Source organism: Myodes glareolus, chromosome 6 (genome assembly GCF_982192425.1).
Source record: "Myodes glareolus chromosome 6, mMyoGla1.1, whole genome shotgun sequence".
NCBI classification, from domain to species: domain Eukaryota; kingdom Metazoa; phylum Chordata; class Mammalia; order Rodentia; family Cricetidae; genus Myodes; species Myodes glareolus.
The window spans coordinates 27,552,399-27,569,556 of NC_142031.1; the positions used below are offsets into that span (position 1 = coordinate 27,552,399).

Consider the following 17,158-nt stretch of genomic DNA (forward strand, 5'->3'; position numbering starts at 1 on the left):
ACTAACCAAAATACTCTCCCTTGTCACAAAACATAAAGCACGGAAGATAGCTAGGCAGGTCGATGAGGTTCATGGGAGCGAGCAAGGCTGCCGGACCCTAACACTCAAATGGGACTTTAAGAAGGCCAGGGTTGACTACTGGCAAAAGAGGCCAACTTCTGCTGAGGCAGCCGTGTACACGTGAGTGCATGCATGTCTGTGTGTGTGTGTGTGTGTGTGTGTGTGTGTGTGTGTGTGTGTGTGACAGAAGTCAGGCAACAGAGGCATCAGGGACAACAAAGTTACTGATCTGACCAAGGAGAATGTCCCAGAAATCGACAAAAGACAATCTGGAGAGGATAAAGATAGCAGACCACGGACCCCAAGGAGCCGCCGTAGGCCCCAGCCCTCTGGGTCCCTGGCGAGGAGGGACCAGAGCACACGATGCAGCCCCACTCCCTATTAGGCAATGCACAGCACCATCTGCACAGTCCCAGGAGCAAGAGCAGGCATTTTATAACTTCCTTTTCTTTTTCAGTCTACATTAAAAATAAATGTTCCCTTCAGCTCTCAGATGTATATCTCTGGTGCAACCTGCCCACATTCCCTCCTGCTGCCCTTTCCAGAACATGGCAGGGGAAGGGAAGGAAGAGAGGGAGAGAGGGAGCCAGTCCACCCGGCTGATGCCAGTGGATCACACCTCTTCCAAGAGGGAAGCGCGGCAGGCATGGCCACACTTGGTGGAGAGTGCCCAGAATGCATGGGGACCAGGGAACGTGGAAGTAGAGGAAACAGGAGCCAACAGCCAGGCTTTCTTCCCGCCCCCACCCTCCCGCGCTGCAGGACCTTGGCCAAGTCACACATCCATCTTTTCATTTATAGTTCATGCAGTGGCTGGAGTCCCCTTACAGTTCCAGCCCTCTGGTGGCTGTCCTCTCTGCACATCTGTGGGTGCCATGGGCCATGCAGTCCCATCATTTGTCCTGCTGTGGACTAGTATGCTGGAGCCAAGACTGGCCCAAGCAAGTTACCTGAGGTCTTCACACCTGTCTTTACCTGTTAAATAAAGAGCTGCCCTGGCATTTCTTTGGAGACTCAGGAGAGGAAGAAAAGCACAGACGGAATCTGCCTCAGTGTCTGGCACATGTTCCCGGATGTCAGGTGGCGGTGTCATCCCTCCTCCAGTCTAGTTTCTCTTTCAGTCTAGCCTGCCCCCCAACTTCGGGCCCCACAGCCTGCACCTCATAATTGAGCATCATCTCAGAACATAAATCTTTGTGTGAGTACGTATGTGTTCATGTGTGTGCACATGCAAGCACAAGCCTGTGAAGGCTGGGAGGACCAAGGATCAGACAGACAGCACGGATCAGAACCAGCGGTTTGAACCTCTTCCAGAGGTTGGTTCCAACTAACCAAGAGTCCCTCTGAGTGTGTGCGGAGTGTGGGGTGTCTGTGACAAAACACTGCATTCTTCACTGTCTCGGGGCAGCACACCAGAGTTCTGCTGCTGTTGGCACTGTGATCAGCGAGCCTTACATTGCCATCTTCACTCACGCTATCGGCTCCCGAGCCCCCACCCACCCGGGCTCTGGGGCTGGAGAGGGACAATGTGCTACTCTAAGGACAGAGCAGGAAATGGGGTCAGTGGCTCCCACCTGGAAGATAGTTCAAAAGAAAGCTCACTCCTCCAGTGTCCTAACGGCTATACATAGACAAGGTTTTTTTAAGATTTATTTGCATTTGTATTTATGTGTATATGTGTGGGTGTGTGCACAGGAGTGCAGGTGCCCACAGAGGCTAGATGAAGGCTTAGATTCCTTGGAGGTGGAATTTAAGGCAGCTGTGAGCTGCCCAATGTGGGTGCTGGGAACTGAACTCAGGTCCTCTGGAAGAGCAGGCAGTGCTGTTAGTCTCCGCATCATCTGTGGAGCCCAACAGTGTCTCAGACATCTCAGTCTTCTGGCCAGGAGCCTTACCTGAGCTGCCCAAGGATGTGTGTGCGTCCATCCGTGTGTGTGTGTGTGTGTGTGTGTGCGCGCGCGCGCGCGTGCTACCTGAGTTGCCGAAGTGTGTGTGTATGTGTGTGCATGCTACCTGAGCTGCCGAAGTGTGTGTGTGTGCGCGCGCGCGTTCTACCTGAGCTACCAAAGTGTGTGTGTGTATGTGTGTATGTGTGTTATCTGAGCTGCTGGAGGCGGGGCATGGGCCACGCAGGGCACCAATAACTGACCTTGGAGAGACCTGAGCAGCTCCTACAGCTTGCCACTTCCCACTCTCGGTTGGTGGAAAGACTTTGTACAGAGCTCATAACAAGTTCAAGGCTAGCTTGAGCTATATGAGGCTGTACCCCCTCCCCCAGTGTGTGTGTGGGGGGGGGGGGCTGGAACAATGGCTCAGTGGTGAAGTGCACTAGCTCTTGCAGAAAAACCTGACTTCAGTTCCCAGCACCTACGTGGTGGCTCACAACGGTCTACAACTCCAGTTCTCAGGGATTCGATGCCCTCTTCTGACTTCCATGGGCAGTGCATGCACATACTTGCAGGTAGAACATACACATAAAAGATAAATAAACAAATCTAAAGGTGGGGGCCACTGGGAGATGGCTCTGTTAGAAAATGACTTGCTGTACAAACATGAGGACCTGAATCTGATCCCCAGCACTCACACAGAAAATCGGATGCAGCAGTATGCAATCCATCACTGAGGAGGTGGAGACAGGCGTCGTCTAGGGGCTAGCTGGCCAGCCCGTCTAGACGATTGGCTAGCTCCAGATCCGGAGAGAGATACTGTGTCAAACAGTAAGGCAGAACACAATTAAGGAAGACATCTGAGGTTGACCTCTGGCCTCCAAACACAAGTCTGTACACCAGCATGTGTATGTGTGCGCACACACACAAACAACAAAGCAATCAAATGATTGGGAGGTGAAACCACCACAGGGTACCATCAAACTATCCCAACTGACAAGAAAAGGATAGGAATGAGCGACCCTTTACCCTCCACTCCTCTGTCACTAAGCTCAGCACCCCTCTCCATTCCTCAGGTCTCCACTCCGACTGAGGTTCTGCCCCTTTGCAGGCTCCCTCCCGACATTCACCTCGGCTGTCGCCAGGATTGCTTCTATTTCCCCAGAACTGTCCTCAGCCTTGGAGGTGAGAAGCCAGAGGACGTTCACAACCCTCGCTAGTGGAACACCTGTCTTTTGGTAACGCCTCTTTCCACCACCTCCTCCTCCTCCTCCTCCACAGCTGTCTCTCGCAGACCCGCCACAGCTGGGGCACCCAGCCATGTGCTAGGTTTTTTCCCTATGCTTTGCCTCCATCTTCTGATTTATATGGCAATGATCAGAATGAAGAGTAATGTTTAACACTTGGTGTATCGGGGACGTCGCTGCCATTCACAGGGCACAGCCGTCTCAAGGAGCACCTTTCGTCAAGACTGTGTCTAGCCTTGGCTGCTGGGGTCTAGCTCTAACTGGACTGACACCTCTTGCATGCTGTGGATGGGGTCAAAATGGCTGTTATTTGGTGACACTGGAGGTGGGCTGAGGGGAAACGAGGGCTGGGATTAGGATACTGGAGAAAGTTTGGGTTAAGGAGGACTCGGGATGCCAGGAAAGCCCCGGGATGTGGACAAACCCTAACTAACATCCTTTGCTACTCCCTCACGGTGGACATTCAGTGACCTCAGGGATACCTTCCGAGTCTTGGGGTTTCTATACTCATGGGGGCATCTGTAGCAGTGGGAGAAGGTTCAGAGTGTGTAACCCAAGCCTAGAAATGTCCCCAAAGAGTCAGAATCTGTGACCGGGAAGATAGCTGGGTTGGTATGGTGATCGTCTAATATGCACAAAGCTCTAGGTTCCACGCCCAGCGCTGCATAAGCCAGATGTGGAGGTGTACTCCTGCAAGCCTAGCACTTGGGAGGCAGAGCAGGAGATCAGGAGTTCAAGCCCAGCCTCAGGTATTGAGTGAGTTTAGGACAGGCTCAGTTATTTCTGAGACTCTGTCTCATAGACAGACAGACAGACAGACAGATAGATAGATAGATATGGCATCAAACTCATTGACCAGGGGCTCATGGTCTGTGTCCCTCATCCTCCTGAGATTTGAAAGTTCCAGACTGGATGGGAGCATGAAGCTGAGGAAGGAGGTGCAGATGTCCTCAGGGGGCCCGAGGCCCAGGAAGGCCAGAGTTCCTGGTGTGTGAGGCGTGCAGGGCACAGGCAGAAGAGTTGAAGAGACCCCAGGGCAGGGGAAGCTGGGGAAAGAGCTACTGACTGTAGGAAGCACCCCCACGGTGGGAGCTTCTTGGAGTACCGAGACAATGGGTACCGGGCCACAGCAGCCGCAGAAGTGGCCCGGGCACACTGGCTTAGCATCCGTGCTTCTGTATAAATTGGGATCTTTTTGCCACACACTAAAGTGGGGGAAAGTTCCCATCTTTAAATGTTAAGCTTAAAATAAGCCCCGACACGGGTGCCAGTGGATCTGTGAAATCTGCTGACTAAACTGGCACCCGCACTGGTGAGAGAACCAGCTCGTCCCTCTGGAGCCCCTGGGTAGGCAGTGAGGTGATTCTCAGGCTACGCAGGAGGGCATGGGGTCGGGCAGGGATGCTCACGCAGGCAGGAGGTTGCTTGGATGTGGCATCTAGAAGCTTCTCGGTTGAGCTACCTGCCAGCCTTGCTCGCCCCTTCCCTTCATCACTCAGGGGCCCAGTTCCTAGTACATTCGCTGGCACCCTTGTTTCTATTTCGGTACGCGTTTTCCGTGGCTTCTACATGCGTATGATTTCTTATTCTGACCACGGGCTTCATGAAGGTGTGGACTGGAACCTTCCAGACCCTTTAGGGCCAGTAATGAACAAATGTTCAAGGCTGTCAGGCATCAGCGGGGCATTCGAGGGGCTACTGTGGCTGAGGGGCTTCAGGCTTCAGGCGGAAGTGCTGGAGAAGCAGTCATGTTCCTTCTACATAAGGTTAAGTTTTGATCTGGTGGCAGTGGGAGTCCAAGCCCAGAGACAGAGAGCCATGGCTTCTCCATATTCACGGACTCAACTGGAGATCCACATCTGGCCCAATGCTCTGGATCTCAGAACATGGCTATCTGGGACTCAGAAGACAGTTCACTGCTGGGCTGTCTACTGGACATCATGTCCCAAGCCATGCTGCCCATTCGGCCTCAGTGGAGAGATCACTGCTGCTTTGAGGTGTCCCATCTCCACGCTGTACACTACTCAGAGGCTCTGAGGACTGGTCCACCCCGGACATCTGCTTTCGCAGCGCGTAGTCCACGGCAACGAAGACAAGCATCCCAAGCTTAGACGCCAACCAACAGGGCTGCAGTTCCCTGCAACCAAGGGTTTGTCTCGGGCATGAGGGGAGCATCTTGGGGGCACTTCAGGAACAAAGACAGAACTGCAAGCACATACTTCAGCACACAGCAGGCTGAGGCAGGAAGATCACAGTTCAATACCAGACTGTGCTATACAATGAAATCCTGTCTTAAAACAAATACAAAACCACCCTGACAAAACAGAGCTGAAGCTCTTAGCTTTGTTGATTTGTCCTGGCTGAGGGCAGCCACTGACTCTGCAAAAATCTACCTGGCCACTTAGTGAGTCATGGGCCCATATCTACCCATGAGTGACCAGCTCAGATGCCTAGGTCTCTGGTTTGATAATGTTGCCAAATTATGTATCAATGTCAAAGCGTATAAAAATTATTACGTCACGGATGAAGAGATGGCTCAGTCAGTAAAGTGTTTGCCTTACAAGCATGAAAACCTGGGTTCAATCCCCCTGGGGACACTTTAAAAAGCAGTGACGTATGGGAAGTGAAGGCACATGCTTATCTCAGCACAGGGGAAGTGGGAGCAGGAGGATCCTTGGCGTCCACTGTCTAGTCTAGCCTGCTTGGTGAGTTCCAAGCCAGTGAATGACCCTGTGTCAAAAACAAGATGGCACCTGAGGAACAACACCTGAGGTTGACCTCTGACCTACACATACACAACCATGTGCATACACACACACACAGAGACACATGTGCAAACACAGAAATGATTATGACAGACCCTTGCATGCCTATCTATTAACTATCCTACCCTTCTTTCTCATTCATAAAAATCTCTGTATGATTGAGAGTCAACTATGCACTAGCTAAATTCTCCATGAAATGTCACGGTTGTATGGGACTCCCAAGAAAACTCCTCAAAGATGAATGACTCAGTTGGGAGATATCTCACTCCTGTCTTCTTTATCCTCTTTGAAATGTGCACACGACGGATTCCAGCAGCTGTCATGTGGGCTGAAAGGTGACATATACAATAAAAACTAGCACTGAGAATGAGTGATGAAAAACGGAAGGCTGGGTTCCTGGTGGCCTTGGGAAGTTCTAGCCACATTCAGACTTCTTCGACATTCGAGAGAAATAATGTTGTTCAAGTCATTGTTAGCCTGGATTTTCTATAACATGCAGATGAGCCTACACATACCTGATAACAGTTGTGCCACAAAGAAAACCACACTAAATTCTAAATGACAGACTGTCAAAGGTCACATTCTCTGGGCAGGATTAAGCTATAGTGATAACAAATAATACTTTTCTAAAATAAACCAATTAATCTCAACCTAGGAGTTGGAGAGATGGCTCAGCAGTTAAGCGCTGGTGCCACTCTTGCAGAGGACCTGAGTTCAATACCCAGCACTCCCAGTAGGCAGTTCACAGACTCCAGGACTCCAGCTCCAGGGGATCCCATGTCCTCTTCTGACACGTGCAGGCACTGCACACACATGTCCAAACCCATACACAAGAACACATAACTGAAAATAAATCTTGAGGCCAGAGATATGGTTCAGTGGTTAAGAGCACATACTGCTCTTGCAGAGGACCCAAGTTCGGTTCCCAGCATTATACTAAGTGGCTAACAAACACCTGTGACCCCAGCTACAGGGAAATCTGACACCTCTGGCCTCTGGTCACTTGGACGCCTATGCATACACACACACACACACACACAAAAGTTAAAAGAAATCATTTTTAAAATCTCCACTAAGGATTCAAAATTATAATTTCAAACTTATTTGGAAAACAAAAGCATAGGGCTGCTACGTTATGTATCTATACACAGGAAAATATATGATACCAGGACCTTTAAAAGGCAAATAACAGTCATAAACACTTTCAAGACAAAAACTAAGAAAAGCAGGCTGGGGCCTGAGAGGGATGGCTCAGTGAGTAAAGGTGCTTGCCCCAAAGACCCATGACCTGAGTTCGAGCCTTGGAACCCGCCTGGTAGAAGGAGAGAACTGATTCCACCCATGCTCCGTGGCATGTGCACAACACCCCAATAAACACAGTGATAAAAATACTGTTTAAGGACGCCAGGCCAGAAGTAGCTTGGTTGGTAAAGTGTTTGACTAGCATGCACCCAGCAACACATGAACCGGGTGTGGCAGTGCCTCCCTGTGATCTCGGGGCTCTGGAGTTGAAGGCAAAAAGAGCTGAAATTCAAGGTCATCCTCAGCTAACTGGTCAACCTGGGCTACTATTACTGGGCATTCTGCCAACTGAAACCTTTCTTCCTTTCCTTCTTCCATTTTCTTTTCTTTTTGAGAAGTGACCTCACCATGTTGATCTGACTGGTCTCAAACTGCACGGCTCAAAGTGATCCTCCTGCCTCATCCTTCATTGGCGTTCTAATGCTAAGCACAGCAGGGGAATCTGACTCCAAAAGAATAACTGTCCACGATAACTTGTATGTACACACACGGGGGCTGAAGCGTGTGGTGAGGGCCTGCGCTTCTGTCTGTATCGTCTGAATCCGGCCAAGAAGACACCCATGTATCACTTATATAAATGCTAACGACTTCATTTTTAAATGTTAACTCCTTTCAGTCACAGTCTCGCATGTCTTAGGGCTTTGAACTCTGTGTGACTGAAGTTGGCCCTGAACTCCTGATCCTCCTGTCCCCATCTCCAAATGCTGGGATTACGGGCATGCGCTAACATTAAAATATTCTTTATAAAAAAAAAAAACCTCTTGGTGGTATTTTTGAATCCCAAAGAACATATTCATATATTACTTGTATAAAATATACATCTTTTTTCTTTTAATCCTAGAGATATTTTTGAACACCAAAGATAAGAGAAAAATATATCAAATGATTCTCAAAGAGATGAAAAAATTTACTTACAAAAGAAAACATATTTGAGCCAAATATTGTTCATGCCTAAAAGGGGAAGAAAGACATTGCCTGCAAACCATGTAGCAGACAGCGGATGATCCATAAGCCCAAATGTCACTCAAAAGAGCATTCTAGCCAAACACAAAGTCTACATAATCACGATGTTTGAGACAATTGTTGATAAGACTCCAAATCATTTCCAAAAAATTGGCAGGTGTATAGAAGCAAAGGCTAGAGGAAGAACCAGGCTTGGTGGCACAGGACCATAATCTTAGCGCTCAGGATGCTGAGACAGGCTTAGGAGTTTGAGGCCAGCCTGGGCTACATAGCTGAACTCATCTCAACAAAAAGGCAACACCCCAAAATGTGAATGGAGTCCTCGGTCTCTCTCTCTCTGTTTGTATTTGGAGACACCCAGAGGCCAGGCTTCTTAGCCTTCTCCAGCAGACAGGAGAGTTTGTCTTTTCCACCTTTGTGTTCCCAGCCTTACTCAGAGTCCTAGGGAAATGCAACCTTAGGAAGTTCCCTTTACTAGGAGTCTCCACTAGTGAGCCTCTGAACACTTGCAATAATAGTTATTCAACTGGAAAAAAAAACCAGGAAAAATGGTATGATAAGCCCCGCCTCCCCACCCCCTACTCCCTGCCCTTCCCCATGCTCCTGGTCAGGCAGAGATACACACACACACACACACACACACACACACACACACACAGGCAGAGATGCACACACACACAAACATATACACACACAGGCAGAGATGCGCACACACACAGAGATGCACACAAACACACAGGCAGAGATACTAACAAACACACAGGCAAAGATGCACACACACACACAAAAACACACACAGGTGGAGATGCACACACACACACACACACATACACCTGGCACAGGATAGGACACACCGCATATCTACTATTTGATTCTCGATATTTATAATGCTTTCACATAGAATGTCACGTATCTGTGCTATTAAACCATGTGAGTGAATGGCCATCATCAGAATTCAGAGGGTCCCCTTCCAGAGGACTAAATAAAAACCAGTGAAAACAATTGCTCTGATATAAACCAGAAATAAAACGGAAAAATTAACCAAATATAAGTAACAAGTCAGAAAAGAAAACTGAAAGCCTGGGTTAGCGAGGGTGGGCTATGACTTGGTGGGTAGAGTGCTGGCAGGCAGGGGGTCCTGGGTTTCAACTGCAGAGTCACATAAGGCAAGTACAGCGGTGCACATTTGTAATCCCAGGACTCAGGAGGAAGAAGCAAGAGAATCACCAGCTCAAAGTTGACCTCAACTACATATCAAGGCTAGACTGGGCTACATAGACTTTAGCTCAAAAAAAAAAAAAAACCAGATACATAGACAGACCATTTATTTTAAGCCGAGTGTAACGGTATATAACAGTAGCCTTAGCACTTGGAAGGCTGAGACAGGAGGACCAGGAGTTCCAGGCCATGCAGAGAAAATGTCAGGAAAAAAAAAAAATCACCCCAGAACCGTGGATGTGGTAATGAAGAAGTTCTTAGGTGTGATGGGAAACATTAGGGGAGAAAGCTGAAAGAAAAATGAAATATGGGGGGAAACAAACAATCTTCAAAACTAAATTGCATATGTACGAGATGAAGTTTTCAAGCGCACACACGTCTGGGGTGACATGATGTGCACTCTGTCGCTGGTGCTTTCCCTTCCTCAGAGGACGACGTGTGCCTTCTCCGTAAGAGCCCACGGGAACGATGGCATGGCTTTCCTGCCGGGTTCCCTTCTCAACCCAAAGCGAAAGGGACAGTGGCTCCTGCTAGTCCTTCCCGGGGCCGCTCTCGCAGACACACAGCACACACACCCATACACTATATATACTATCACTTGGCACATTTTTAAACATGATATAAATGACATCAGCGAGTATTACTACTGTGCCACTATTTTCTCATTCAACACTGTTTTTCAGACTTAATCCATATTCATAACACAGAATACTTAACACAGGAAAGAAACCATGCACAGGGCTAAACCCGACTCCAAAACCAAACAAAAAGAACACCAGAAACCCTTTCTGAATTAATTTGCAACTTCAATTTCCACAAGGTGCCCTTGTCTTCCCACTCCCCTGATTCCTTTGGAAGACTTCCAGTCTCCAGTGAGGGGCCAAGGCACCACAAAGTGCAACTCCCGGTGCAGCACTGCACAACAGCAAGGGCAGAAGGATGTGCATGCCCTTCCTCCCAGCAGTGCCCCACCAGGACAGTGAACTAGATCCTCTGCCAGGTGTTTATAAGCAATGATGCTGTTAGACCTTTGATGTTTCATTTTGGCAAAGAAAACCCTTTGCAGGTAAGACTTACAATTGGCGTCCCGAAAGGAATGTAACCTGCGGGTGGGGAGAGAAAAAGAGTCAGGTCCCATGAACCTTCTGGGTCTCATGAGATACCCAGAAGCCTCTGGGGCTTGCTCTGCCCCATGGCCCTGGTGAAGAAGTCCAGGACAATCACAGAAAGACACCACAGTTTTCCTTTAACTCAGCTTTTCCCACTGCAAAGGATTCACGGTCCCTCAAACTCTACCCGCCCCCCAATTCTCCAGCTGCCAGACAACTCCAGCTCCCCGCCAGAATCCAGAGGCTGACCTGCAGACAGAATAGCCTGCTCCTTGTCACTAGTGGTCTCTGAATCTTTTCCTCCCCAAGGTCCAATACCCACATCCCCATGGTTCTATCTCCCATGGAGCCCTAAGCATCTTCCTCCTTCCTTTAGCCGTTTTGACGTCTTCCACTTTACAGCCATTCCTGGGACAGGAATTCCCTCTCCACCTGAGATGGCATGTGTTAGATGCTAGAGCATCTGGTGTTCTGGCTGGCCAGCCTCGGGGAGCAGGAGAACACTGGGTGAGGTTCGGCCAGGTCTTGTGTGCAAGGCTTCCTCACTGCTGTCAGGGAGCAGACGCCTGTCCCTTGGCCTGACTTATAGTAGGCAACCAGCTGATGGTCCGGTACCAGGGACCACACTTGTCTGAGTGGCATGGAGAACCCAGGTTCACATCCTGAGCAAACACAGCTTTATGTGCTGGTGCCATGGCTCTCCTGCGCCTCCCTCTGGGGACAGGGCCAAGTTTGCGGGGGGGGGGGGGTGTGGAAATGAGAGGGCTGAAATGAATGCCTGCCTCAGAAAGGTCCAAAATTACAAAAGAAGGCGAGTTGGGGTAAGAGCCGGTTCTGCCCAGTAGAGGGACAGCGGACAGCTCCAACTCTGGGTCCTGTATGTTCAAGCCTTTGCTGCCTGAGCCCTTCACACCGAAGCCAGGGCTCCCAGCCGCCATTGCCCAGTTTACAAAATGGCATCATGCAGCCACATTGTGACCGAGTCTGTAAGGTCAGGTTTTCTGAGGCAGGTAGGATGTCCTCACCTGATTGAGGTCTGCTGATGCAGCCAGGTGGAGGCCTTTCAAGGCAGCAGACAGTAGCCCTCTGTAGCATTCTCATGAATCAGTGGGTAAAATGGCCACGACGAGATGGTAACACACTGGTGTGAGTCTATCCCTCTGCAGAATGTCTTGGGCAAAATCCACAACCTCTCAGACCAGAGGAAGGGCCCCCACCTCAACCTGAACAATTGTATTCCAAGTCCAAAGTGTGAATCACACAACATAGCCCTCCAGGTACTATCAGATGGGGACTTTGCAGGGGCAGAAACTCATAACCCTCGTGGGCATTTATTCCACAGAACGGGAGCTCTGCCTTGTCTATACAGACAAGGGTCATGAGTACACACTACACACCGGCCGGAAGGGGAGGTTATTGAACAACGTCAGAGGACAGTGAGTCCGTCTCGATACTATGGCCTAGAACAGGGAATAGACAGTGAGAAAAAGTGCATTTGCAGGGGGTCAGATGGAACCTACAGGAGCCAGGGCTTGCCCAGGACAGGTGACATGAGGCTGCTATTAGGAAGGGGTCTGTGACTCAGTAGAGGCCACAGGGCCACCCCAACCACATGGAGGGAATGGAGGCAGGTGTGAGCCTGGCCAGTGTCTAACAGGGTGGAGCTAACATGAACAGGTGGGCAAGAGTGTGGCTATGCCCTTCTCTGGTGCTGTGCTGTGACTACGGCCTCCAAACTGAAATATTCATTTCTGGAGGAAGGAAGCTCAGAAGATGGAGGTGATTGGACCACGGCATAGAATGCTCAGAAAGTTCTAAGATGCCCAGGGGCCTCTCCGAGGCTGTAGAAGCTCTAGACACTTGCTGACAAGTCTCTTCAGGTAGAGCTGCCTGCAAGGTAGTCAGGGAGTGCCAGGGATGCAGCTGTCGTGAGATGCCACCTATGCTGGGATGGGATTTTGGGTAATGGTCTTGCCTGAGAGCCAGCAATGCTCCTTTAAGTAATCCAAATAAAACTTGGCTCACCAAGAGATTTGAGTGCACTGTTTCTTTGGGATGCCATCAGTCCTTTTTCTGGGGTGAATACATTTCTTTCACATCTTCCCAGGAAAAGTCATATAATATCTGAACATGTGGCTACTCCTAGTCGGAGCCACAACCAGCACTCCAAGCTGGGCAGAACCAGGAGGAGCTCACCTGACATTCTGAAAGGCATGAAGATCTTCTCATTGGTGTCCGGGTGTAGGATAGCCTGATGGTGGGGAGAGGAGATGGGAAAGGAACAGGCAGAGGATTAAGGATGAGAGTTAGGACAGCTTCCCCAAGATGACCCTCCCACCAGTGACTTGGTGTTGCTCTGGGCAGTTGATTTTCACCACTTGAGAATAAATGAAAACTCAAACATGAGCCGTGGTCAGCATCCTCCTCCTGACCCATCCTCCAAGCCCATGGGGGCCAAGACTGTGCCCACCTTGAAGTCTCCTTGCCCTGGCCTGGCACAGACTCAGACTTGATGAAATAGAACCTAGAGTTTCTTTTCTCAAAACCCCCAGAGTTCCTGGGGTGAGGCCAGTAAGGCCAGAACAGGGTGCTGGGAGGAAGGAAGGGGTGAGGAGAGGCTGGACACCCATTAGTCATGGAATTAGGGCTTCTGTTAGACCCCTGGGACAGGGAGAGGAGGGGGTCCAGGAAGGCACAGAGAAGGAGAAAAAAGAAAACCAGAACTAGATTACCTGTTTGATTTTCTGGGCACTCCAGAGCTGGAAGAGAGAGAGAGAGAGAGAAATGAGAAGTTTAAGCTCTCTGGGCCATGCTTTCTTTTAATTTTTTTTTATTGTTTTAAGATTTATTTTTATTTATGAGTATATATGCATGTTATCTGTGTGAGTATATGCCACATGTGTGTATACCTGTAGAGGTCAGAAGAGAACTTCTGATCCCTGAAGCTGGAGTTTCAGGCAGTTATAGTTATGAGCTGCCCAGTGTGGGAACTGAACTCAAGTCCCTGGGAGAGCAGCCAGTGTTGGAGTCACTGGACCACCTCTCCAGCCTCCAATTTACTGATATTTGAGACAGGCTCTCCCCATAGCCTATCCTGGCCTCAACCTCAACATGCAGCTGACAATGACCCCGAACTCGTGGCCCTCTTGGAGCCTCCTCCACCACTAGGGTATTCACGTTAAGGTAGTCCACCATGCCTTTAGGGAGTCCTGAGGACAGACCTCAGGGCTTTGAGCATGCTAGGCAAGCAGACTACCAACAGGGTTACGTCCCTAGCCCACTCTTTGCTTTGTTTTCCTTCTTTTTGTTAAATAAAAATTTTTAATTAGCACATCTTCATTATGACAGTCATACATATATGTTATTGTACCTGGCCAGTGCTATACTAACCAAGGGAATTTTGAGACAAGGTCTCCTTTAGTATGGGATACCTTTAAACACCTGATCTTCCTGCCTCTACTTCCCAAGGGCTGAGGCCACAGGTGGGTACCATTATAACATGTACTTTTTGAATCAAGCAAACATGACAAGTGAAGATCAACACTGGACAAAATAGTAGCCTGTGAAAAGACAATTGATCTGGTGCCTGTGATCCCAGAAACTCAGGGGGTAGAGCCAGGACAATCAGGAGTTCAAGACCAGCCTGGGATACTTGAGACCCTATTTCAAATTAATGTTTGAAATACCTAAATAAAAAAGATCCTTTCCCAGTAAGCCTGGATATGTAGACATACAGAAAGAATTCAGAGGAAAAAAAACAACTCAGGAACTAAAGCAAACTTTGAAAACCTTGCAATATCTTTAGAGAGAGACAGGACAGAACAAGGAGAAGAGGAGGGGACAAATCCTAGCTCTACCACTTCCTGGATGGGAAGCTAGGCTGCCTGCCTGCCTGCCTACTTGTTTGCCTTTTCCTCTTTCTTCTGTCATCTTTTCTTCTTTTCTTTTAAAAAATATTTATTTTTATTTATGTATATATGTGTACATGGGGAAATATATGTGCATATGAGTGTAGGTGTCTACAGAAGCCAAAAGAGGGCGCCAGATCCCTTGGCATTGAAGTTACAAGCCATTGTGAGCTTCCCAATATGGGTGCTGAGACTCAAACTCAGGTCCTCTGCAAGAGCAGGGTGTACTGTTAACTGCTGAGTCATCGTTCCAGCCCCATGTTTTGTTTTGCTTTTCAAGACACAGTCTTATATATTCCAGACTGCTCTCAGGCTCTCTGTATAGACCAGGATGACCTTGAAATGCCGACCCTTTTGCATAGCTAACTCAAAGCACTCTACCAACTGAGCTACATCCCCAACTAAGACTTCTGCACACAGGGGATGAATGATTGGAGGTCAGAGGTGAATGTCAAGTGTCAGTCTTTATGATCCAACTAGACTGACTGGCCAGTGAGCTGCACGGATCCTCTTATGTCTGCATCTCCAGTGCCTGACACAAGGTGCCTGCCAGGCTCTATGCCTGGCCTTTGCATGGGTGCTAGCACGTCAGCTCAGGTCCTTACGCTTGCATGGCAAGCACTTTACTGAATGAGCCATCTCCAAAGCCCCCAGAACATCTTTATCTATTCTTTGCTCTTTTTATGCTTCTAGAATTCTGTCTTGTTCACATATTACCTTTTCAAAATTTATATGTGTATATGTACACGGCTGTAATGGGCAAGACTACTTGCCCAGTATGCTCAAGACCCTGGGCTCACACTGTAGATTAATCAATTAGTTAATTAATATAATATAGGCAACTACTAGAAAAAAAAATAGTGTACATTTAAAATTTTTCATGAGTCAGGCTTAGTGGCACACACCTTTCATCACTGAAGGGCTCTCCAACAAGGCAAACAGAGGCCCAAACATGCAAACATGAGCCAACAGGTTTTGCCCTTTACCCTTCTCTCTCCATTGGTAAAAACCATTAGATTACATTCCTTTAGCCAGCCCTCAAGGTCCGTTCTCTTATTTGGCTACTGATTCATTCCTGAGACAAAACTCCAAGGTCCAACAATCAAAATTCACTGGCTATATTGGCTAAACTGTCCAATGATGTCTTACCAACTCACCCTGGCACAGACGCCTTTTCTCCCTAAAAACCCAGTCCTACAAAAAAGTTGCTGCTGCTGCTGCTGCTGGCTGGCTGGCTGGCTGCTTTTCCCAATTCAGAAGTGCCCCCTCCCACCAAACCCTACCTTGCTTGTCCCTTTGGGGTAATAAATATCCTTTGTGCCAAGAACTTGGTGTCTGGGTGTACAGACTCCAAGGGACCAGGGGCTGTCCTCCGCTACAATCACAGTACTCAGGAGGCAGAGGTAGGTGGATCTCTGTGAGTTCACAGCCAGCTTGTTCATAGTGAGTTTCAGGACAGCCAGAGATACATAGTGATACCCTGTCTCAAAAAAAAGAAAGAAAGAAAGACAGAGAGAGAGAGAGAGAGAGAGAGAGAGACAGACAGACAGACAGACAGACAGACAGACAGACAAGACAAATGTTTTTGTTTTTGTTCTTGTTCTTGTTTTGGTTTTTAATGACAGAGGATGTCCAGCATCCAAGTCCTTTACTGATTCCTATGGTATATGGAAGATAAAATAACCAACAAAATCCTCATATCTAGAGAGCAGCAGCTGGCAGGTGGCTGGCTGACCAGGTGGGGTCTGTGTGACCGAGCTCCTGTGGCAGAGATGAGACAGCACCTTTCCCAGGCCAGTGCTCCCCACCCTCGACTTTCTGCTCCCTCCTGTGTGTCAGTCTTACAGATGCTAGCAGGACACCACGAGGGAGGGTGGAGTCACACCAGCCAAAACAAATGTTCCTTCCCTTCTTAGCAGGTACTTTATTTCTGGCAAGAGCAAAGGGATCGTACACAGGGTCCAGGACTTCGGCCCTGGCACAGCCACCATGTTGCCTTGTACTCCTGGTTAAATTCCCACATACTTTCGTTTGCACTTTTTTTTTTTTTAAGTCAAAGCACACCTGTAACCCCAGCACTCAGGAGGCTAAGGCAGGAGGAGCCTGATTCTAGGCCAACCTTAGGTACACAGCAAGTTCCAGGTCAGCCGGGGGTGCGCGGAAAGCAACTCTCTCAACAAGTCAGAAAAATAAAAAATTAACCAGAGCTGGGAATGCTGACATATGCCTACTTAACCCCTGCATTCTAGAGACAGAGGAAAGAAGATCAGAAGTTCAAGGTCATCCCAGTCACACATCCTGGGCTACAGGAAACCCTGTCTCAAATAGCAGCAACAATAATCAGTCAGAAGAGGAAGGAAGTGGATGGCATGCCCCCTTCCTGCCTGACCTACCACAGCAACTCAGAAGGACAGGTGAAGGACACTGGGTTTTCAGTTTTGGCTGGGCTTTCCCCCACGACCTGCTGGACCCATGGATTAAAGGCTGGATTCGGAAGAGGCAGCAGGTACGGCCCACAGAGAAAAGGCAGCAGTTCTTCAAGCCACGCGTGGAAGCAGGTCACAGAGAACAACCATCCTGGGACACACAACCACTCGTGGAAGGCCACAGCCACCCACATGGAGAGCCCAGGCCAGGATCTTCCTAGAAGCACGCGGAGGCACCCTGACTCTGAACTGCACTCCCAGGTAGAGCACTGAC

At 48.9% G+C, this 17,158-nt stretch overlaps 1 protein-coding gene across 5 annotated transcripts in view; it reads right to left on the bottom strand.

The window, feature by feature from the left end:
- Nucleotides 1-17,158, bottom strand: part of Sfxn5 (sideroflexin 5) — a 122,676-nt gene that overhangs the window by 65,074 nt on the left and 40,444 nt on the right. For 2 of the 5 annotated variants that reach the window (XM_048416370.3, XM_048416366.3), the window contains exons 4-6: nucleotides 13,283-13,309; nucleotides 12,747-12,801; nucleotides 10,519-10,544 (exon numbers count right to left, since the gene is read on the bottom strand). The exons of 1 other annotated variant lie outside the window; for it this stretch is intronic. In XM_048416370.3, the coding sequence (XP_048272327.3) occupies nucleotides 10,519-10,544; nucleotides 12,747-12,801; nucleotides 13,283-13,309 (108 nt within the window). Of the gene's footprint in view, nucleotides 1-10,518; nucleotides 10,545-12,746; nucleotides 12,802-13,282; nucleotides 13,310-16,851; nucleotides 17,096-17,158 lie in introns of those variants that run through there. 2 more of the 5 variants (XM_048416369.3, XM_048416367.3) reach the window with 2 other exon arrangements.